This window comes from Homarus americanus, unplaced genomic scaffold, assembly GCF_018991925.1.
Source record: "Homarus americanus isolate GMGI-L3 unplaced genomic scaffold, GMGI_Hamer_2.0 scaffold25467, whole genome shotgun sequence".
NCBI classification, from domain to species: Eukaryota; Metazoa; Arthropoda; class Malacostraca; order Decapoda; family Nephropidae; genus Homarus; species Homarus americanus.
This window is the reverse complement of record NW_024732867.1, coordinates 7,495,064-7,519,315: the sequence shown is the minus strand read 5'-3', so window position 1 is coordinate 7,519,315 and position 24,252 is coordinate 7,495,064. Positions and strand designations below refer to the sequence as shown.

Sequence of the window (24,252 nt, the reverse complement as noted above, 5' to 3'; positions counted from 1 at the left end):
CTGTTTTGTAAATGCCTGGATGAACAAATGGTCCCCAGTGAATGGAAAGTGGCTTATGTGAGTCCTATCTTCAAGAAGGGCGATAGTCACTCCACGAACAACTATAGACCGGTGAGCCTGACCAGCATAATATGTAAAGTACTTGAGAGTATTATCAGAGATGCCGCGATGGAACATCTACTACGAAACAACCTTGTAAAAGATTGCCAACACGGTTTTATGCCGGGGCGCTCTTGCTTAACACAATTGCTCAAGGTATTGGATATTTGGACCCATATTCTGGAACGGGTTGGTAATATCGACAATATTTACCTAGATTTTGCCAAGGCTTTCGACAGTGTACCCCACGAAAGGCTGAAAATCAAACGGGAAGGGTACGGAATTCGGGGAAATGTCCTAGCGTGGATAGAAGACTTTCTACATGACCGCAAGCAGTGTGTGGTGATTAATGGCATGAAAACGTCATCTTACCTGTAACAAGTGGGGTACCACAGGGCAGTGTATTGGGCCCGCTGTTGTTTGTTTGTTTCATAAATGACATGCCTGACGTTGTACACTCCTCCGATGATGGCAAGTTATTTCGGGAAATTAAGAACCAAACGGACTGTGAAGAGCTGCAGAAGGACCTCTGTGGGCTCCAGGAATGGTCGAAGAAATGGCTGCTGAGATTCAATGTCACGAAGTGTAAGAGGATGCACCTGGGGCGTACCAACGGTAAGGAGGCGTATTATATGTCCCAAAGGGATGAAGAAACTGCACTAGTTGAGACTGAATGTGAGAAGGACCTAGGTGTGTATGTTGACAATGAGCTGAAGTTCTAGGGCCATTGTGAGAAGAAGGTAAATCAGGCAAATAAATTATTGGGTCTTATAAGAAGGTCGTTCAGATATCTAGACGGTACTTTCAGTCAATGTGTGAACACCTAAACCTGTTAATGTCTCTTTCTTCCTGGCCTGAACTTGTTTATTATTACTCTTGTGTGTTGGTTCATAATTTACTTGTATATTTCCTTCCATGTACAAGTCATCTCTTTTTAATCTGCAGGTTTTTGTGTCACTGTTCACTTTGACAAAATAATTCCCAGAGTGATAACTTTTTTCTTTACTTTCTAAATCATCAACAAATGTTTTTGTGGCCATAAAACTTTGACTTAAGTCTTGTCCACCATTTTTGTTTTCTTCAGTTGATATAACAGTACACTGTGCCTCAGCTTCCTCCCCACACAGCCTGGTGACAACACTGGTGGATTTGTTGCTGGATGAATGCACCAGGGGCTGATTTTTATCCTGATACCCTAAGGGAAAATCAGTGTTAGAAACAATACCCATAAATCATATAAAATACCTGAGGTATAACATCTTGTGCTGTGCTGTGCTGTGCTGCACTGCAGGGCTGCCGTAATTCCGGCTGTGTTTTACCAAACACTCTGATTGGTTATCTTCCTCGCGTTGTGACTGGCTACGAGACCATGGCATCAAAAAACGTTTTCTTTGTTAAATGCGATACATATATAGGATACCAGTAACAATTTTTTTCCTTTTTACTATTATTATGCATATATATAGTATGAAGTATTGCACAATATATTCTTTAAACAACTTTAAAATTAGGTGGAGCAGTACAGTATCATATTGAATACAAGAGATAAAAAGGGTTCAAGAAGTAGAAAATGGAATGATACCACGAGTGACTATCATAGAAAATGCATTGTTAAAAAGGATAACTATTATAATGTATAATGTTAAGTGTCTGATAAAATAACAACAAATAAAGAGCTAACAGTAAAAGATGGATGGGTTCGCTTTGCTGGCCAGGTTCCCCTCCACCCCAATACTTCCTGGACCCCTCCCATATTCCTGGATCCGTCCCTGGAACCCAAACATGGAACAGGAAGTAATGACCGTCTTGTGTTCCTAGTAGACGTCATCCTCTCGTGCTAACTCATCATAAAGCAGTATTGCTAAACTATCAATTATAAAATGAAGGAAATAAAATAAAATACCTTCATAATTATTCTAAATCATTTGTATTTTTCATTTGACCCCAACAAAGACCTAATTAACAATTTCGGTATTTTGGATACAGTGACGTCACGGTCTACCGACTACATCATCGAATATCATTTTTTACTGTCCAGCAGACGAATTTCCGTCAAACAGCAGCACTGCACTGCACTGAACTGGACTGGACTGGATTGTACTGTACTGTACTGTACTGTGCTGTATTGCATTGCACTGTACTGCACTGTACTGTACTGTATCTCAGCACAAGTGCAGTTAAATTGAGATGATCACTTCATTAATACAGAACAATACTCTAATAGTTTACAGAGGAGAGGTTTACTGGGGTATTATTGGCTGGTTATATGCTTACTTTACTTTTTTACTTTTATCCTCTTCACCAAAAGATCGGCTCGTTGGCCGCTTGGGTGATCGGTCACGTCTCTGTTACGCACTGTTGGCAAGTACTGGGCATGGACCGGCTCCTGAATGTACCTGAACCCGCTCCAGTGATGGTCAAGTCTGGTCTTGAAAGAGCTCACACTCGGTGCCGTCACAACACTCTCTGGCAGATTGTTCCGAGAGTTCACAGCTCTCACTCCGAAAAAGTTTGCCCTCACAGTTTTCTGGACTTGCAGCTTCTTCAATCTTGAGCTTTGACCCCTTGTGGGGCGAGCGTCCGCCAGCTCTAAGTAAGGGCACTCGACTGAGTAGTGCCCCTTGAGATGCTTATACACCTCAATTAGGTCACCCCTTGCCCGTCTGTAGTATAAGCTAGGCAAGTTCAGACGCTCCAATCTCTCAGGGTAGCTGAGGTGCCGAAGGGCAGGCATCAGTCTGGTGACCCTCCTTTGGACATTTTCAATCAACTGACAATCCCTAGAATATCTCAGGAATCAGACAGGGTGACAGTACTCCAAGCGGTGAAGCACCTCGCTCTTGAAAATCGCTATGAGAGACAGACCATCTAGATTTCTGAACGACCTTCTTATAAGAACCAATAATTTAGTTGCCTGATTCACCTTCTTCTGACAATGGCCCGAGAACTTCAGCTCATTGTCAACATACACACCTACTGTAGGTCCTTTTCACATTCAATCTCAATTCAGGCAACTTCTTCATCCCATTGGGATATATGATACCTGTTCTGAAAGTTTAGTCAATATCCACTCAAACAATTTCTAATTATTTTGTGAACAAAAAGATGGATGAAAAGAGACCACTGTGCCTTGCATCACAATATGATCATAAAATAGTGGACAAGAGAAAAATATCTTACTGTTAGGTGCCTTCTCAGAAGATTTCCATCTAAAGGTTTCTCTGGACAATCCAAGTTCCAAGCCATACTCATCTCCATACCAAACCATCAACTCAGCACCTCTGAAACATAAGTTACACATTCATTCAACTGCTACTTTGAGGTTTGGGAAAGTCATTAATAAAATGAATAGGCCTGTATAAAGCTGACAAGCAAAAAGAAACAAGGGATTAAGATGTACTTAACGAATGGCTTTTTCCTTTTTCTCACATGATATCATGTAAATAACATAAGTTACTACAGTATTTTCTCAATTTAATGAACTAATTCAAGCCAACCCTTTCTGTTAAATCGAAACTTCCACTAAATCGAATTTACGATATTTTTGCTCGATTTAGCAAACTATTTCACTAAATAGTGCGTGATTCCGTTAAATTCCAAGCCAAATGAGCTGCTTGACGCATGGGGTTTGTTTACATCTGTTCAATCTGTATCCTGCCACCAAAGTGTGTGTTGTTCACTGCTACATCTTGATCAACTAACTATTATACTTAGCCATCAGGTCGAAAGTCTCCCAGAAATCTGAGAAAGGAAGTGGTGTGGGGGAGAAAGTCAAAAGAGTGTGGCTATCAACTGGAAAAAAAGTTTGGAAATAATAGAAAAATTTGAAAATGAACACCGAACCCCCTAGTTTAAGGTAAGCCATGAATAATGTTTCTAGTGGCTCTATGTACAATGAAAGACAAAAGTCGTGTCGTGAAATTTAGTGAAAATGTATGCCTTAAGGCTACACTTTTGGTGCTCTCTGCCTTGTGGTGGGGCTCTCAAAATGTTTCACGAGTTATATTTAATCTTCGGACAAAACCTCGACACGACTTTTGTCTTTGATTGTACATACAGTATCATGTGTCTGAGGTGTCTCTGTAGATGTGAGCATATTAACAGAATTAATCTTGATTTAGTTTACTAGTTCACTAAATCGAGAGAAAAATAATGGATAAAATTCCTTCCGCTGAATCGAAAGTTCGTTATATCGGATTCTGTTAAATCGAGAGTACAGTGGTCCCTCGGTTAACGAACGCCTCGATTAACAAAATTTCGGTTAACGAATTACCTTCCATAAGATTCTTCACTTCGGTTAACGAAAAAATTTTGGTTAACTAATTCCTTATGAATTTTTCCCAACATGTTTTCGCTTGCATTTGGCTGTTCACCAGCTGTAGTATTAGTCCGCCAATACAGTAATCGGTTCTAGGGCTTAAATTCCTTATCGTTTTAGTAAATATCAAGAAGGTTGTACTATTCAATAATTTTAAAAGTTTTATATTACCTCGGTAAATTTTTTAGTCATTTAAACAATTATTGAACATAATTCAAGTACTGTATAGGAAACTAGTTTTTATGTGCGCCAAACAGCCACTCAACACACCAAGCTTGGTGTCAGTTTGTTTATAGGTTCAGAGGAAGGAGCATCTTGTTTGAGACTCTTCAACATAAATGCTTTTTTTGTTTCCAGTCAAATTATTGGTCATTTTGAAATATAATTTACATATTGATAATATATAGCACACTGCACTGTTTATTTAAAGAAATTTTTCTTTATTTACAGCAATAAAATTTAAAATTTCATTGTTGAAATCGAATCCAGCATGGCTCCAAAGAAATCGAGGAAAGTTATTTCAATCCGGGTAAAGCAGGAAATTATCAAGAAACTTGAACAGGGCATTAGAACAAATGTGCTTAGTAAAGACTATGGCATGTCGGCATCAACTGTGTCGACAATTCTTGCACAGAAAGACAAGTTTAAGGAAGTGAAAGTGAGAGACAAATCTACCAGACTGTTTAAAGGTAGATCCCTAATAACAGAAACAAAGAGGTTACTTCTCATTTGGATCAGGGAAAAGCAAATGAAAGGTGATTCAGTTTCTACAGAATTTATTTGTGAAAGAGCCAGGGAGATTTACAAACATTTAAAGGAAGATCAACCTGGTTCTTCTGGCACAGAGTTCGAAGATTTTAGGGCCAGCAAGGGCTGGTTTGAAAAATTTAAGAAAAGAAGTGACATTTTCAGTGTTATTAGGCATGGTGAGGCTGCAGGTGCAGATAAAGAAGCAGCAGCAAAGTTTGTAGTGGACTTTAACAAACTGGTGGATGAAGGAAATTATCTTCCACAGCAAGTGTTCAATGTGGACAAAACTGGGCTGTTTTGGAAGAAAATGCCCAAATGAACATTCATCACCAGAGATGAAGCCTCTTTACCTGGGCATAAACCCATGAAAGACCGTCTCACTCTATTGTTTGGTGCCAATGCTTCAGGGGATTTCCGATTGAAGCCTATGCTTGTCTACCACTCTGAGAACCCCAGGGTGTTCAAACAACAAAAAGTGGTAAGAGGAAAGCTTGGAGTTTATTGGAAGTACAACTGTAAGGCATGGGTGACAAGACAGCTCTTTAAAGAATGGGCTGATGAGGTGTTTTGCCCTTCTGTCAAGAGCTACCTAACCACCAATAAACTCCCTTTAAATGCTCTTCTCCTTATGGATAATGCCCCTGGTCAAGACCCTGAACTTGCCAGCACTTTGGAGGCTCAAGTTGAGTGTCAAAGTGTTGTTTTTGCCTCCCAACACTACATCAATCATGCAGCCAATGAACCAGAATGTGATCAGCAACTTCAAGAAGTTGTACATGAAGAAAATGTTCAGGAAGTGTTATCAGGCAACTTCCACTGATCCTGAACTAACACTGAAACAGTTCTGGAAGACACAATTCAACATCCTGGAGGCTGTAAAATTGATTGTGTCATCATGGCGAGAAGTCTCCATTAGATCCCTCAATTCTGCATGGAAAACACTGTGGCCATCCGCAGTCCATGATTTTGAGGAAGAAGCAGAGTTGGACAAGGAGATTGTGTCCATTGGTCAGCCATTGGGCCTCGAAGTGGAGGAGGATGATGTGGAAGAGCTTGTGATGTCTCCTGAAGACTTGCAGCAACTGGATGAGATGTTAGAGGCTGACAGCGGTGAGGAGGAAAGGGAAAGTGATGACCATATGTCTACTTCAGATTTGAAAGATGTTGTTCACTACTGGGATAAGTTCAGGAAACTGGCTTCAAGGCACCCAGATGTGGAAACAACAGAACCTATTTTGTGTAATGTTGAAGACAGAATGGTCTCCTTCTTCAGACATCAGTTAATGATGAGGAGAAATGCCCAACAACCAAAAATTGACAGTTTTTTTACTAAAAGGCATCGGGAAACAGCTGCTACCTCTCAGCCTTCCACTTCAAGAATGAGAGAGGATGTTCCTGCTGGAGAATCTGTCGGTCCAGAGGTTCCTGACATTTTCATGGAAGGTGACTCACCTTCCAAGAAGCTGTAAAATGCTTCTCCTCCTCCACCTCTCACTTCAAATTCACATCAGCATCATCATCCAGGAGCCTTCTACATACACACCTCAAAGTAAGTGTACTTTACTGCATTTTTTTTTTACTTTAGGTAATTTTCGGTGAGCTGGAACCAATGGTTTCGGTTAACGAACAACCTTCTGGAACGAATTGTGTTCGTTAACCAAGGGACCACTGTATACTGTACTTATTAAAGAACTGGAAATTAATCCTGAAATCCCATTTTATGACCACAAGGCATGTGGTTGACTCACAGTTACACAGTTTGCCAGGTTTCACAACAAAACAGTTGGCCCAAGTCACCAAGTAAAGTTGTCCTTCAGATTTAACTGTTTCTTGGTTCATGACAAAACCAGGTCCAGTTTCAACCATTACAAAGGAAATTACGACAGGATGGGGGAGATGAGAAGTATACACTGGCCTGACTTACCAAGGATTAAGAATGCTGACACTACGTTCAATATCATAGCTAGTAAAATGAACCATTTGATTGAGAAATATATACCCAAGATCAAACCCCGTGCCTCTAGGAATACAAGGCGGCCGATACATATGAACCACGAGGCGGTCGACAAGGTAAAGAAGAAAACTCAGGATTTCGAGACATGGGTTAACATAAATGATGAGCAAGACAAGTGGATGTATGCAAGAGCTAGAAACCAAGCAAAGGCAGAGTGTAGAAGGGCTGAAAAGGAGTTCCAGAGGCAGAGTGCAAGCGAGGTCAAGTCAAAACCAAAGGCTTTTTACCGCTACGCAAAGTGGAAATTAAAAACACAAGCAGGCATATCGGACCAGAGGCTTGAAGAAGGTAGTTATGCAGATTTTGACCAGGTAAAGAAGGAAGCATTGAACAAATTCGGCTAACGGAGATATTACCGTATTCAGGAGCCAGTGCATGCCCAGTATCTGCCAACAGTGTGTATCAGAGACGTGACCGACCGCCCAAGTGGAGAATGAGCCGATCAGTGTCTAAGAGGATAAAAGTAAAATGAGTAAAAGGGAAGCTAAAAGACTACCCGGTTGACTTAAATCTGGGCATCACTTGTATGTGTACTCTTATCTCCAGTGCCTCATGGAAATGAGAGGAGGCAGTGGGGGGTGGGGAGTCAAGGGTGCCACCAACAGGGCTGCCATAACATCCAATCCACAATAGAGAATTTGGCGTTGCATCATAAATTGCATATTTGATAATAAAAATGTTTCTTTCTTATACATTTAACCTGATAGTGTGACACAACTGAACTATGGTTTGCTAAGTCTATACCAAACAGCTGCTCTCTCAACTATTTTTGCTCACACCAAGTTTGTATTACAGTACAGTAAATATGTGGCATCCATGTCTTGATTGATTTGATTGCCAATTAATCCCTTTACTATGATGTTTTCTTTTAGTCTAACTACCGCCAGATGGTTTTATTCAGCTAAGGGACGTTCCATCTCATAGTCGAGGGTTTAAACAAAACTTTGCTGTTTCTACAAGATATAGATTCAAACATCCATAATCCATTTGCTCCTAAATGCAAAGGAACACCTTACTTACAACATGAGTTCATCTTATTGTAACCTTAGTATTTTCATCTGTTAGCACAAGACATTATTCTGTATTGTAAAATCTCCCACCCCATATACTACGCACTTCCCTCTCCCCTCCCCACAGAAAGACACCTACCCTGACACACCCGTCTTCTCTCGCCTTCTGCTCACAAACGAATGATTCAAATTCACACTTCGGAGTTCGTGGTTCACACCTCAAGGAGACAGAGGAGTGACAACACTAAGTGGTAAATGCAGGAGTGGACCCAACTGTAACCTCTGGCTATTGTTCACCATAAATGACCAAAAGAAATGCATGAATTTTAACTCCTCGAAAAATTTTACCCACCTACTTTTGACAAAAAAATTTCATCATAGCTCAAACTGTGGCTCCTATATGACTTTTGTCGTGCATTTCTACACTCCATCAACTATTGCTTATGAATCCATAACACAAAAACTGATTTTGGGGAAGGAGAGCATCAGGGGAGGGCAACACTGGGGGCTAAGTGGGCGATGGCTTTACAAGCCATAGGTTTATTCTTATTAATCAGGAACATTCCATTACTGTACTTTTCCATGGAAGCCAAACGCCTTTTCCAATACAGTGGTCCCTCGGTTAACGAACACAATTCGTTCCAGAAGGTCGTTTGTTAACCGAAAATTTCATTAACCGAATCCATTGTTTCAATGGCATATTGGGTAATTGGTTCCAGCTCACCGAAAAGTACATACAAAGTAAAAAAAAAAATGCAATAAAGTACACTTACTTTGAGGTGTGTATGTAGACGGCTCCTGGTTGATGATGATGATGAGAATTAGAAGTGGGGTGGAGGAGAAGGGAAAAGAGAAGGAAGTGGGGATGGAAGAGAAATCACCCCATGCTTGATGCTGTCACTTCACCAATAAAATTTTAAGTTCACTAGGTGTAATTCAAGATTATTTTCTTTAAATCAACACTGCACTGCACTACCCGGTATATATTGTCAATATGTTAAATAAATTTCAAAATAACCAATAATTGTACTGTAAAAACGTAAAAATACTCTGTGTTCATGAGAACAATAACCAAGATGTTTCCTCCACTGAACAGAGATACAAACTAACGCCTTGGTGGGTGAGTGAATTGGCTGATGGGTGCACCAAAAACTAGTTCACTGTGCTGCAATTCTGTTAAATAAGTGTTAAAACGACTAATAATTTTAATATAAAACTTGGAAAAATATTGAATAGTACAACTTTCTCAATAATTATTCCAATGGAAACGAATAAAAGTCCTAGAACCGATTACTGTATTGGCGGACTAATCTTCCAGCTGGTGAGCAAGCCAAAACATGTTGACATGTTTTCATAAGAATTTCGTTAACCGAATTTTTGTTCATTAACCGAATTGAAGATTCTTGTGGAAGGTAATTCATTAACCGAAATTTCGTTAACTGAGGCATTCGTTAACCGAGGGACCACTGTAGACCGATAGTTAAAGTAGTACTGTATTTGTGGTTTTAGTCATTGTACTTGCTTTCCATATACTGTATGTAACTCTGCAAATATTGACCACATACTGTACTTAATGTGTTCACAATACTGGAAGTAAAAACAGTACAGTACTGTACTGTATACTGTATTCAAAATGGCTGTTACATTGTTAAAGGTTTTATTCAGTATACCAGGAAAATTTCTCCAATAATCCAGAAATTTGCATTATGTAGAGACTCTAGACCAACCTTCCCCTTATTTAGTCCACATTATTAGGGATTTACAGTACAGTGGGGTATGCTATAACGAACGTAATTGGTTCCAGAACCTCGTTCGTTATAGCATTCGTTCGTTATAGGATTAATCCGTTCCAGGCCCCCAAATACAACCACTTAACACTGAAAAAATTCTGTGGAAAATGTAAAAAATACGGTACTTTATCTTACCTTAGTGTTGTTCAGCATGCAGGACAGGAGGCAGAGGGGGAGGGGGGAGGGGGGAGGAGAGAATTATTGAGAAGAGGTGGAAGGAGAGGAGTCATCCTTCCTAGCCCTCTTTGGTGACTGTCTCACAGGCACTTTGTCTGTATGTTCTTTTGTTATCTTTGTAAAGAAGGTATCCAGGGTTGGCTGCTTCAACCTTGATTTCTGGACCTTCCAAAAGTAGTTCATAACATTGTCATTGAACACACTGATGGCCTTTTGCACAGAACCAACATCAGGATGATAATCCTCAGCAAGCTTGGACAGTTTGCTCCAGCAAAAGAACGCATCCTTGAGATCTTTGGCTGGAATGATGCGGCTTTCCTCCTTGTCCTCCTCCTCCCCTGACTCCTCAGAAGTTAAGCTCCGCTTCAGTGTCTCATTTTCCTCTTTGTGAAGCTCAAGCAGCTCCTCAGTGGACAATTCCTTACTGTGCTCTTCCACCAACTCCTCAACATCATCATCATCCACTTCCAGGCCCATGGAATTGCCCAGAGCCACAATTTCATGAACAACAGCCTCTTCTTCTAACTCTTCGAAGCCTTCAAAGTCTCTTTGAAGGACACATTCAGGCCACAATGGCCTCCAAGCAGCACAAAGACACCTCACAGTAACCTCTTTCCAGGCTGAAGTAATTAAAAATACAGCATCTGCTATATTGAAGTTACTCTTCCAAAATTCCTTCAAGCTAACATCACTGGAAGAAGTGGACGCAAAACATTTTCTAAACAGTGCCTTTGTGTACAGCTTCTTAAAGTTAGAAATTACCTGTTGATCCATGGGCTGGATGAGAGGTGCTGTGTTGGGTGGCAAGAAGTGCACAGTGATGAAGTTCAACTCCTCTGGCAATTCAACCATCAAGTGGGAGGTGGGCTGGTGCATTGTCCATCACCAACAAAAGCTTTTAGTGGAAGATTATTCTCCTAGTATTCCCAGGCACTGGGTCCAACACCTCAATCACCCCACTCAGAGAATAAGTTCTGCGGTCACCAAAAGCCTTTGGGTTTGACATAACACCAGGATACTTCTGATTTTTTAAAGCTCTGGGGTTTTCTGCATGGTACACAAGGAGTGGCTTTATTTTGCAGTCACCAGAAACGTGCTTACAAAACCCAGGAGTAAGCCTGTCTTTCATTGACTTATGGCCAGGGACAAGTTTCCTCCTTAATGTCTTAATATGCAATGAGGCATTTTTTTTCCCAAAAAATAGTCCAGTTTCATCACAATTGAATACCTGCTGAGAAACAAAGCCTCCCTCTTTAATATTCAAAAAATGTCATAGTGTTCCTGGCTGCTTCCTTATCTTTGCACTACTTAGCATCACCCATAATCTCCACAACACTATGTATTTATTTCTCCTTCTGAAACCAGTAAACCACCTTAGTACTTATAAACACTGGCACATCCTATCACTTGCACTGAGGAGTCTTGGCACAAGGTCCTCAAGCAATTGTCTGGCCTTCTCTCTGGTACCAGCTTCACTAATGCAATCACCTGCCATTTTCTTTTCTCCTTTATCCACACTAAGAATACAATTTCCACTCCTCCTCAATAACATTACACCTTGCTTTGCCTAAGTCTAGAATTCCCTTAGCCACTTGCACTGTTTTCAACTCCTCTTTATTCTTTAAAATCGTACATATAGTCAATTTAGCCATCTCATACTCATCACTAAGTTTACTTGTCTTGTTCAAATCCTCACGTTTTTCTTTATGATTTCTTTTCTTAGTTCCAGAGTTATAGGCTTTCTCACTGCTTTGAGCGATTCATTGTCACAGTGTACACTTGTATAACAAAATATTTATACAAATAACTCTATTTCCACATCAAAAGACAAAATTTCAGCAATGGCACAGTGGTGCACTGGCTACACAATGAGACAAGATGGTAGCCTGGCGCTCTTGTTGTAGATGCGGCGGTACAACAATATTCATCGCTGAACTGAAATAATCCCGTATTCATCCGTTTGTTGTATGCAGGAGTTCTTTGATTAGATTTATAGCATTCTCAATTTTATAGGTAAAACCGTTAGATTATGAATAACAAACGTAGTAGGATCCGTTCGTTGCTACATACCCCACAGTACAGATATAAAGCCAGGTAAGATAAGTGAGTAACACTACCTGTTGATCTTCTCTAAAGTCTTGTAGTATATCTGTCCTTTATACTGAAATGCTGCCAAATTTGTTTCTCTCTCACTCCTGGAGCAGTTCACATACCGCATCCAATTACTGATACTTGAATCAACTGCATCAACGCAGGCTGCAGAGTTACTTTTATCACGAAGCTGGAAAAAGACAAAATTTATTTAAAAAGACCGGATTTTGGAAATTGCATCGGCATGAAGCATTTCTTGTTACAATTTGTAGTTTGGATGTCTTTACATAATATGAGTGCACCAAATTCAATGATGGTGAATAACACGCTGGCTTTTGATATTTCAGGGGTCAAAATTCCCCAAAAATGTAACGAGATAAAAACTATTTTCATTCAACCTTTAGACATAGGAAACATAAGTCATTAAAGAGGTTCAGTTTTTAATATATTTTGTATACTTTTCTATTTAACAAATTACTGTACACCAAACAAACACACTAGCAGCAACTTTTTACTAATTTTCTGTGCTAAATGACAAGCTATTACAGGTAGGTAATATACTTTTTTACTTTGTTTAAAAAATGTTTCTCAACTTATTATGGTCAAATCTGATGCCTGAAGGATCACTTTTATCATACTGTAATTAAAAAATATCTATCTTCATAAAAACAGGCTCAACAATACAGTATTCAATTTAGTATTTTATACAAATTTCCATCTGCACAAAGTTATAAATACTGTACATACTGTATGTATTGTACAACAAAACTGGAATTACAGAACATATATAATGTGCAAGTTTTAGAGTATTATTTGTTATCAGAAAACTTTTAATGGTTTTAGTCATTCTTGTTTGTTGAAAAGACTATCAAAACTACGTAGTTTAGAACATTCAGCTCCGATTTATGCACATGTTCTGCTTCTGCTTGCAGCCACACATGGCAGGATTTGGTTGCTTCTCTTCTGAGGAGAAATGCTTCCCATACTCTCAAGCCCACCAGATTTGAACTGGGTCACGAACATGGCCTCACGGATTCTGAGCGTATGGCACGAACGTGACCTCACGGAGCATAATGGTTTAGAATGATGAGTGATGTTTCACCCTTCCTTCCATCCTAAACTCTTATTAATGAACAACTCACAGTGTTGGACTTCTTTGCCTGCTACCAAAGGAAAAGAAGCCAGATTCTTGTTCTACACCACATATACTGTCCTGAAGTCTGGTGGCAGCAATCATAGTTTAAGGAGTAGATTATGTAAAGATTAGCAAGTAAATTAAATAAATTAGTGACCAAAGGATACAGCAGCATACTGGAGCCTTATCAAACCGCTGTTCTCTTGCCACTGATTGGCCTCTGATCAGTCACCTCTCTTGTTACACACTGTTGACACATTTTGGTGCTCCCAGGCTGACACTGACACCCAGCAGGCCACAATTACTATCATCATGCCTAGAACGCTTATCATTCCTGTCCATTTCATGTCCATGTTCTCCAGAGGATGCATTTGCCATTGTGTGTGTGTGTAATTTTCTGGAGAACAGTTGTTTTACAGTACTTGTAGGGGTTGTTGGAAAACAACAAAAAGTGGGCTGTTTTTTTTTCCTTCAAAACTCAAGTTTTTTCCAGCCCTGACCTGTGCCAGTGTTGGTCAAGTCTGGTCTGGTCTGGTTGGAATTTGTGTAGTATTTCTGAACCAAGTAATAAATGGTATAAAGGTATTCCTCGGGTTACAGAAATTTGCATTAAACAAATCTGAGAAGTATAGAATGAGTTTTGTCTAGAGGCAAGCTTGAGATAGTTAGTGAATGTGAAGAAAATTGAGACCAGTTGGGCCAAGAGATGCACTCTAAATATAGCAGGGAGGAGAGTCAGGGACAGACCACCACAAGTAGTTTAAAGAAATGGCAGTAAAGTTCAGAACCTGATGAGACTGTGCATTATGGAGAGTTGCCATCAAGTGATTGTGGCTACTTCCTGCACGCACTGAAAATGGCCATTAAATATTGATGATAATGAATCAAGTAAGACATTCGAGACTACATTCTTCCAATAGCACACCTGTATCACTCAGCTGGTGTAGTGACCATTGCAAGAACATGAAATACTGTACAGTATATGAGAGGAGACAGTCAACACAGTTCTCTAGTTACATGAGCAAGTAACAGTTATATGATCAAACCTTTGTTGAGTATAAAGCTGATATTCATTATGTGATGTTCAAGCAAAATTAGACCAGAATTAGGGAAGTCATCAAGAAAACATTGGCTAACATGTATGCAGCAAACTCATGGTCTATACAGTATTGTAACTTGTCTAAAATGAAGAAGAGCTGCGAAGAGGCACAGAAGGACCTCTGTGGGCTCCAGGAATGGTCGAAGGAATGGCTGCTGAGATTCAATGTCAGAAGTGTAGAGGATGCACCTGGGGTACCAGCGGTAAGGAACTATATGTCCCAGCGGGATGAAGAAAATGTACTAGTTGAGACTGTGTGTGAAAGGACCTAGGTGTGTGTATGTTGACAATGAGCTGAAGTTTCCGGGCCATTGTGAGAAGAAGGTAAATCAGGCAAATAAATTATTGGGTCTTATAGAAGGTCGTTCAGATATCTGAGGGTCCGTCCCTCGTGACGATCTTCAGGGTGAAGTGCTTCCCCATCTGGAGTACTGTCACCCCATCTGGTCCCGAGATATGCTAGGGACTGTCAGTTGGTTGAAAATGTTCAAAGGAGGGCCACCAAGCTGGTGCCTGCACTCGGCATCTCAGCTACCCTGCGAGATTGGGCCTGAACTTGCCTAGCTTATACTACAGGCGGGCAAGGGGGACCTAGTTGAGGTTTATAAGCATCTCAGGGGCACTACTCAGTTGATGTCCTTACCTGGGCTGGCGGGCCTTCGCCCAGGGGGTCACAGCTCAAGATTGAAGAAGCCGCAAGTCCGGGAAACGCGAGGCAAACTTTTTTGAGTTGAGGGTTGTAAACTCTTGGAACAATCTACAGAAAGTGTTGTGGCACCGATGTGAGCTCTTTCAAGAGAAGACTTGACCAACACTGGGCGGGTTCAGGTACATTCAGGAGCCGTGCATGCCCAGTATTTGCCAACAGTCGTGACAGAGCGTGACCGATCGCCGAGGTGACTGGAGACCGACCTTTGGGTGAAAGAATATAAAGGAAAAAAGTCGTGACCGTCATGGCGTAAGCAGCTTCCGATCAGTGGCGAAGAGGATAAAAGTAAAAAGAAACATTACCAGTAGTGAGGAAAACTTACCCTCCATCCATAGCCAGATTCATGCCCCTCATCCACGTGAGCCAAGAAGCGACCCTCATAGGGACCAAACACAAGACGTGGAGGAAGATCGGCGTGGTCCAAACACCCAAACCAGCACCTTTTATTTTAGATGGACATATACTCAGAGGCCAAGGGCGTAAGGCGAGCACGATTCTTCACACTACCATCACGCACAACCTGTTTAATAGGAATAAAAAGTGAATCTGATATAACAATGGAAATAATGATATTACAAAGAGAATTAATGTACAGGAAAAGTGAGTTACAATATTATAAGTTGCAAAGTACAGCAATGTATTCACATTTTTCTTAACAGGGACACATTACAGTGGGGTCTCATTTTGCACGGGTATACCGTACTGGTACACGTCCGTGCATCGGAAATCTGCGCAAGCGACGCCCTTTAACATGTGTTAAAAATCACTATACGTATTGTAGTAGACTCACCAGGCCATTACTCCAGAATGACTTTGAGTAACCAACTTAACCTTCCAAAAATGACACACATGTTACATAACTACATCTACATTACTAAATAAATATTTTAAGAAAGCCCAGAAAGTTAATTATGGTATCCACTCCACCGACTAATGGAGGTGTGAGAAGCTGAGGCCAGCTGTTTGTTCTTCAGTATCAAAGCCAAATAAACTATGTGCATTATGTATGTGTATTACTGTACTGTACGCTATTGTTAGAAATACTACCAATCATCCCTTTGTATTTCTTACTTTAAACTTTAGACAGAATTTTCCTCTAATTCATCTGGTTTAAATTTAGACCATTTGAGTTTAATGAAACCATTATCTAAAATTAGTTTTTACCTTTGTTTTCTTCACCATAAATAGGCTCATTAGCCACTTGGGCAGTCAGTCACATCTCTGTTACGCACTGTTGGCAAGTACTAGACATGTACCGGCTCCAGAATATACCTGTAGCAGCTACAGCGTTGGCCAAGTCTGGTCTTGAAAGAGCTCACACTCAGTGCCGTCACAACACTCTCCGGCAGATTGTTCCAAGAGTTCACAACTCTCACTTTGAAAAAAGTTACCCCTCACAGTTTTCTGGGCCTGCGGCTTCTTCAACCTTGAACTGCGACCTCTTGTGACCTCTTGTGTAGCCCAGAAAATGGCCCATTTATATTTTCCAGACGAAAATTCACAAATTTGCTAAAATGATGAATAAATTACAGTATCTTATAATGTGCTTCACTAATTAGTACCAGCACTTGTAAGATGAGATGACTCCACCAGCTGAACAAGCTGGCACTTGGCAGTAAAACAAAACAGAAGCCTTCTGAAAATTTCATAATATTGGCCATAAAAATATTAAAGGAATAAAAAGGTTTATGAAATTATTAGTCTATAAATCATACTGTATTTCTATAAATATCCAATCAAACAAGGGTCACCTACTAGCCACACCTTCAAATTCCAATATTGTTAGTTCTTTTTTGTTCTGCTGCCCCTCTCCACCATACCCTACAGTGCAAGGTCCTTTACATTTAAGAATATGGTTGTCGACACAACTATCCCCGTCAATGGAAGTGCTCGATTAAAACTCTGGGCGTAATTCTCTTATCTCGGAAAAATCCCACATCAATAGATTTTTTCGAACACTGGTGAATGTTTCAGCGTCTAAACTAATCATCTGGCAGAGCACTGCTGCTACACAAGCTTAACTGCAGTCACACAGACACAGAGCTGTATTTATTTATGCAAACACTACAGTACACATACAATATAATGTAAATAAAATATTCTACAGTCTACACTATACTGTACTTACTAACAGCTGCTGTCATCTTTAGCCTTTGAAGCAGGCAGGCCAAAATGCTGGTACAGTATAATGATACAGGATGGCCTGCTTAGTCCTGTACCATCTACTGTGGCAGCTTGGTCACATTGGTTTCTTCTATAGCTTTCAACATTGTACATTTACTGTATAATGTACACACACCCTCAACACATTAGGCAACAGTAGGCATACACTGTCCACTCTACTATGCACAGTGTTGTACATACAGTACTCTCACACTTATTGAATGTACAGGTGTTTATATCTTATAACTGCTTTAACTGTATTTTTGGCTGATTGCATCCTAGTACAGTACAGTACAGTACGTGTATGGCAAAACACAGATTGTATGCAAAAACTGCAGAGTGCAAATGAACAAGCTTGAACAATAACAACAGACTATGAACTAAGTGTGCCATGATGCTAAGGTTTGAGGAGATAGACTGGGAGATACATGAGCCAATCACAGCCATCCCATGTAGTCACATGCCAGTCACGGCCAAAAGCAGCACACGAGCCAACAACCTCCCCATGCAGTTAGCTCACCCATGCACCCAGCACATGTCCACGTGTTGGAACATGATGCAATCTCTTAGAAATCTGTTCAAATGGCCAAATCAGAAATTTTCTCAGAATTTAAAAAAAAATTCTGGGTAATGAAAAGTTCCAGGGATCAAAAATTCTGAGTAATAGGGATATTACTGTATTTAAATCTGAAAATACCTTTAAATACTGTATATAGAACTGCACTCGAGTCATTCAGCTGGAAAAGGAAAAACTCACCACTTTCCTGAAAGCTGTTTTGTATGGTAACGTACCACAAAACTTCATGTGATGGTCAGGTCTCCAGAGTGGAGGTTCATCCTTAACCAAGTGTTAGTTATGAGGGGTGGAATGGATACATATATGACTCCACAGAAAACAGAAGACAGCAATTATTCAAAACTTTGATTTGTCTAGTTCACCTTGTACTAGATGCCTCACTTCAATAGGCAACATGACCTAATGTCAGCATGGAATGTTCACACATGCCACAAGCTTCACAGAAACAATAGGATAGTTTCATATAATCTTTCAACATTTCTGTATACAACAAATGTACTTACTGGATTATCTAAAATTAATGTAAGTGGATGGATGAGACACTCTCCTTCCCATTCCTGGTCACAATCCTCACAGTCTGCAAGACAAAAGAGAATACTGTAAGAAAATTTGTTATTACATACCTTCAGTAATACAATTTACCCAAACTCATATTGAAAACTGAACAAACACCATCTTCCCCATAAAACAATTTACCCAACACCTTTTACTTTTATCCTCTTCACCACTGATCAGCTCGTTAGCAGCTTGGGCGATCAGTTGCGTCTCTGTTACGTACTGTTGGCAAGTACTGGGCATGCACTGGCTCCTGAATGTACCTGAACCTGCTCCAGTGTTGGTCAAATATGGTCTTGAAAGAGCTCACACTCGGTGACGTCACAACACTCTCTGGCAGATTGTTCCAAGAGTTCACAACTCTCACTCCCAAAAAGTTACCCCCCACAGTTATCCGGACTTGCAGCTTCTTTAACCTTGAACTGTCCCCCCTTGTGGGGCGAGCGTCCACCAGCTCCAAGTAAGGACACTTGACTGAGTAGTGCCCTCTGATATGCTTGTACACCTCATTTAGATCTCCTCTTGCCCGTCTGTAGTACAAGCTAGGCAAGTTCAGGCGCTCAAATCTCTCAGTGTAGCTGAGGTGCCACAGTGCAGGCACCAATCTGGTGGCCCTCCTTTGGACATTTTCAATCAGCTGACAGTCCCTAGCATATTTCGGGGACCTGACGGGATGACAGTACTCCAGACAGGGAAGCACTGCACTCTTGAAGATCGTTACGAGGGACGTAACATCTAGATATCTGAACGATCTTCTTATAAGACCTAATAACTTAGTAGCCTGGTTTACCTTCTTCTCGCAGTGGCCCGAGAACTTCAGTTCACTGTCAATGTACACACCCAGGCCCTTCATCTGCCAGGTACATCTGCCACAAACACAGATATCCAAGTTGAAAAGACTTCAGATGTTGGCTGTTAAAGGAAAATAAGGAGAATGAGAGAATACCTCCCACTCCAGATGCACTACACCAAGTGATCCTCAGTGCCCACCACCAGGCAATTGTGTGGAACTGTGATACAATTGTGTGGAACTGTGATACAATTGTGTGGAACTGTGATACAATTGTGTGGAACTGTGATACAATTGTGTGGAACTGTGATACAATTGTGTGGAACTGAGATACAATTGTGTGGAACTGTGATACAATTGTGTGGAACCTTGATACAATTGTGTGGAACTGTGATACAATTGTGCGGAACTGTGATACAATTGCAGGTCCTCTAATTCCATCCCCATAGGGGTATGGGTGGAAACAAGATGCAGATATAGATGGTCTCCAGTCATGACTATAGAGCTGCTGACACCAACATCAGTGTAGCACTTAATCAAGTGCAGATGCAAAAAATCATGCCATACAGAGATTTTCTCGTCCTAGGGCATGGCTTATAACTGCACAGACCTATGTTACTGTTCAGATGTTGAAGAATCATGTGACAATGTTGAACAGATAACCCTGGAGGACGATGCAAAATACAACGATCAGCACATGACACAGTTCAGTCAGGCAGTCACCGAGCTGTTTCTTCGTGGGTGGCTGCTGCCTGTACGCCATGATGTCACATATGGGAGGAGGGAGTGTCGCTCACCTCAGTTACAGCTCACTGCCTCAATACATACATACACTTCCCACATATACTCTCCATTTTTCTTATTTTATAGTTTTATATTATATTTTCTTTATTTCTAAGACACATAAGAGTATTGTAATGATGTACACTTGCAGCACAGAATCCCCACTTTCTCCGACTTCCCTGAGTGAGTGATCATTAAACAAGGGAGAGCTAGATCAATTATCGTTAACCCTGACTGTATGGGCATTCTTTATCCCTTAGTCTAACACATGAAGATTTTGCACTTCCTGTACCTACAAAATTTGAGTCTATCAAGTTGTAAAAACATTGTTATTGTCTTAATATTAGTTATGTAAGATACTTATATTTCAATGGCTAAAACCAGAACAGTGTTGCCAAAATGTATTCCTTAAGATGCTGAGGAAGTTATGGCCGTCTCGTCTCCAGATTTACTGTCTATGTTATTTTTAACCACTTGCTTCACAATCTTATAACTGAGTCAGGGTGTATCACATAACTGTGGTAAAGGATAAGGTGTTGCTAACATGTACAGTAGACAAAGGGTTAAAATGACTGGACAATCTGTTGGAAGAAAAAATAATTATCATACATTGCCAAACAAATCCCAAAAATTAAATATATAAATTACTGTATAGTAGTTTACAAGTAGAGGAACAGTAGGAAATAATTCAACCTCCAGCCTTCACTAGTGGCAAGTTTCTAGTAATTTTCATTCATTGCATTTTTAAAAAAGACAAGTTCTCAATCCAAAATGAAAGTAGATTACACTCAGGCACACGCACAAAGTATATGATAATATCTATGAATAAAGTGTGAGTTTGCTCAAGAAATACAGTAATAATTTTCACTCACATAGGTACTCATCTTCATCAGGAATCTTCTCTTCAACATAATGTTCAGTGCCTCGTACACGACGTGGGTTTCTCCTAACAGGGTTCTGTTTGGGTGACGAATGATCAGTTACAGATTCTGTGTTGGAATATGAGGATTCTTGACACTCGACTGACGACACCAGACACCGACTCTGTGTCACCGGAGCATTTTGCTGAAAGGCTGATGAGATATCACGGAATGGGTACACTTGGGTCTTGAATTTTTCATTACAATCAGTTTTTGGTGAACTTAATTGGGGTGATTTATTTGAAAGAACACCACAGTTCTTTTCAGGATTTCTCCATGACTGCATCATATGATTTCTGCTGCTGTTCACTTTCTGAGCAGCAGTTAACTCGACAAATTCTACCGTGTGCTTATCAGTTGATAATGGGTTCAAATTTTCTTTATTAGCCTGTAAACTTTTTCTTCTTATATTTCTAACTGTTGGTGAGGACCTGATATGAATATGGCCTCTTGATTTGGAAGAGATTTCTTTAGTTGTCTCTCTTAACTCTGATTTTGCAATGTCACAAGTTGTTGCTACTTCCTCTTTTGTAGATTGAATGATAACACAGTTACACCCTTTCTGGGGATGAAGACCTGACAACATATTTTTCTCTGGTTGTTCAGACTGATCATTAATGCCTAAACATTCTTTTATCCTCAATTGCTTGAAGGAGGTTTTCTCTTTTACTAATGAATCCACATTTTTTTCTGGACTTGTAGTTGGTACTGCCATAGCCAAATCATTTCCCTTCTCCTGGCTATTTCCAATACAGTTTAAGGTGGTATTTACCATTTCATTTTTAGTAGTTTTAAGTGAAACTTCATATTCTAACGGTAGAACACTTGGTGTACAATTTAAATCTGCCATCCCTGAATTAAAGCTGTTTATTGAGCTTGATGTTGAATTACTGTCAGTAGATGCCAGGTCATTGGTATTTTTCATGTTTGGTGGTGCTGACTCACAGTTGTCAGATACATTTGGAATTAAGTTGCAAATGTCTTTTTTGCAAAGCTCACCATCACAATTGTTTGTTTTTTGCTCTGAATTTGGTAGATCTAACATGCTACATTCACTAAATACCACAGAATCACAAGAATCTTCTAATAATGATGGCAAAAACAGTTTAGTATTTGGGTCATTTAAAATATTGTCAAGAGCTTCTGAATTTATTCTTGGTGACAACTGCACAGCATCAGCTTTTCCATTTGGGGAGAAGTTACCTGGAATTTTAGGTTCTCCCTCCAACTGTGGTGGTAAGTGACTATTCTGGAGAGTCAGTTGTGACTGTTGGCATGAAATGTCTTCAGGAGACACAGAGTCACTATAGCAAAATAAATCTGTCAAGTGCCGATTGTCTGGTCTGATAACTTTTGATGACAACTGACCTTCATTATACAGGTCATCATTTACCAAATTAATATTGTTAGCTTTTACAGCAATTTGTTGGTCAAAGGCATTCTCATATATTGGCATTAAACAATTTGCTCCATTTGTTAAATCACTTTGCCGATTATATTGATCATCAAACACAAATGACGAGTGACTGACTCCATTATTGTCATGAATCTTCTGATAGAGTGAATCATTATTACCCACTGATGCATTATTTTCACTCATCAGTGCATTTTGTGAGTCACTTATTATAGTTGTGCAATTAGTACTATTTTTCACAATATTATTCTCATCACCTACGTCATCATCCACACACAATGACTGACTAGTGCTTTTGATATATGTATTCTCTTGATTCTCTCCAGCAACTGAGCAAGTGTAGTCATTTTTGACTGGCAGCAGCTGTTCACTTGTATAATTAATGGACAATGGTTGACTTGGGCTATTGTCAGTAGTAATAAAGTGCTTATTCACAGAACCTGAATGATTTGTTGCATTTTTTGCAGTGTCACATGTCTCAAAACACTCAAAATTTGATTGGCTAGTGCCACTTTCTTGAGCTTGATCACATTCACCACTGTCAACAGAAAATGTGCAGCCAGAATCCCTTGACTTAGTCTTGCAGAATGACTCATGTAAACTATCTTGTACCATCTCATTAGAGCCACATACATCATTCTCTGACTTTTGTAATTCTTCTTTATCAGTTGAGGTATATAAGTAAGGTTCAGCCTTCACGTGTGTGTGTGGATTATGAATACTTCCTGTCACTACTGGAAGGTTATTTGGTAATAATATAGTTCCTGCGGAGTGCTTGTGATGTACAGCTGTGCACTCTACATCTCCCTGATCTCCAACTGTATTGGCTGTGTTCTTAATGTCTGTGAATCTTGATGAAGAGAGAGTTGTATTGAAAGTGTTTTTACCAGTTGCCAGGGAATTTTCTTTAGGTATCTTCACTACACATGGTGACATATCCACACTTTTTCTCTTGGTATTCAGTGAAGATTCCTTACCATCCTCCTTCATTATTGATGGTATGTCAGAGCTCATGGCCTCTGCTCTACAATATCCTGTTGGCACAACCTGTAACAATAAGACTATTGTACTGTACTGCAAATCTGCAAAATTTTCATGAAATATTAATCACTTTCACTTCAAATGTACTGAATTAGATGAGACTAATATCCTGCTAGTTCACAGTTTGTGCGCGAGATATAGTGCTTAGGGATTAATATGTGGTAAAGATTGTCAATGACTAAAACCTTACTCTGAAATCTTAAGTAACTGATAAAAAGAGTTAACCCTTTGAGGACCGCCTATGGTTTCAGAGTTGTTCACAAAAAATTTGATTTTCCTCCCCCAAACACAATACATTACTGTATTTTATCTACTGTACTCAAATTATAAATAGAGTACTGTAAGCCAGAAGGCTGAAAAAGGGTTCCAGAGGCGCATTGTAAGTGAGTGCTAAGACAGTCGTGCCAAGCTCCTTACGATCCTGTTCTGTAAACACATGCTGTGTATGCCCTCGAGTGAGATCTGTCTGATGTCGGAGGAAATACCAAGCCCAGAAACCACTGTTGTGTGAGAGGAGCCCACCGGGTGTAGAGGGTCATAACTGTGGCCATTGTGCAACCTCCCTAAAGATCTCTGGATGTTTCAAGCTCATAGTACCTTAGGTGAAGATGTGTGGGTACTACTTTAAGGTGCTGTCACTACTGTAATGACCTAAGTATGAAGGAAGCAGGTATGGTCATTGGGTGATTGTGCTTAAGTACCTACTCTACCTTCCAAGAGTACCTGCTGTGTGTTAATTTGGTGCTGGGAGTGAGTTACATTAACTGTCTGTATGTGTTTATGATCCTTTATTCAGGTGCTATTGAGTCATAAGAGG

At 40.0% G+C, this 24,252-nt stretch overlaps 1 protein-coding gene across 1 annotated transcript in view; it reads right to left on the bottom strand.

Annotated features, from left to right (window-relative positions):
* Positions 1 to 839: 839 nt before the first annotated feature.
* The window catches only part of LOC121869192, a 32,454-nt gene continuing 9,041 nt past the window's right edge, over positions 840 to 24,252 (bottom strand). Inside the window, exons 4-9 of the mRNA XM_042370427.1 lie at positions 20,933 to 23,441; positions 18,436 to 18,509; positions 15,515 to 15,712; positions 12,276 to 12,439; positions 3,280 to 3,380; positions 840 to 1,294 (exon numbers count right to left, since the gene is read on the bottom strand). Coding sequence (XP_042226361.1) covers positions 15,641 to 15,712; positions 18,436 to 18,509; positions 20,933 to 23,441 — 2,655 coding nt within the window. The 3' untranslated portion in view covers positions 840 to 1,294; positions 3,280 to 3,380; positions 12,276 to 12,439; positions 15,515 to 15,640. The remainder of the gene's footprint in view (positions 1,295 to 3,279; positions 3,381 to 12,275; positions 12,440 to 15,514; positions 15,713 to 18,435; positions 18,510 to 20,932; positions 23,442 to 24,252) is intronic.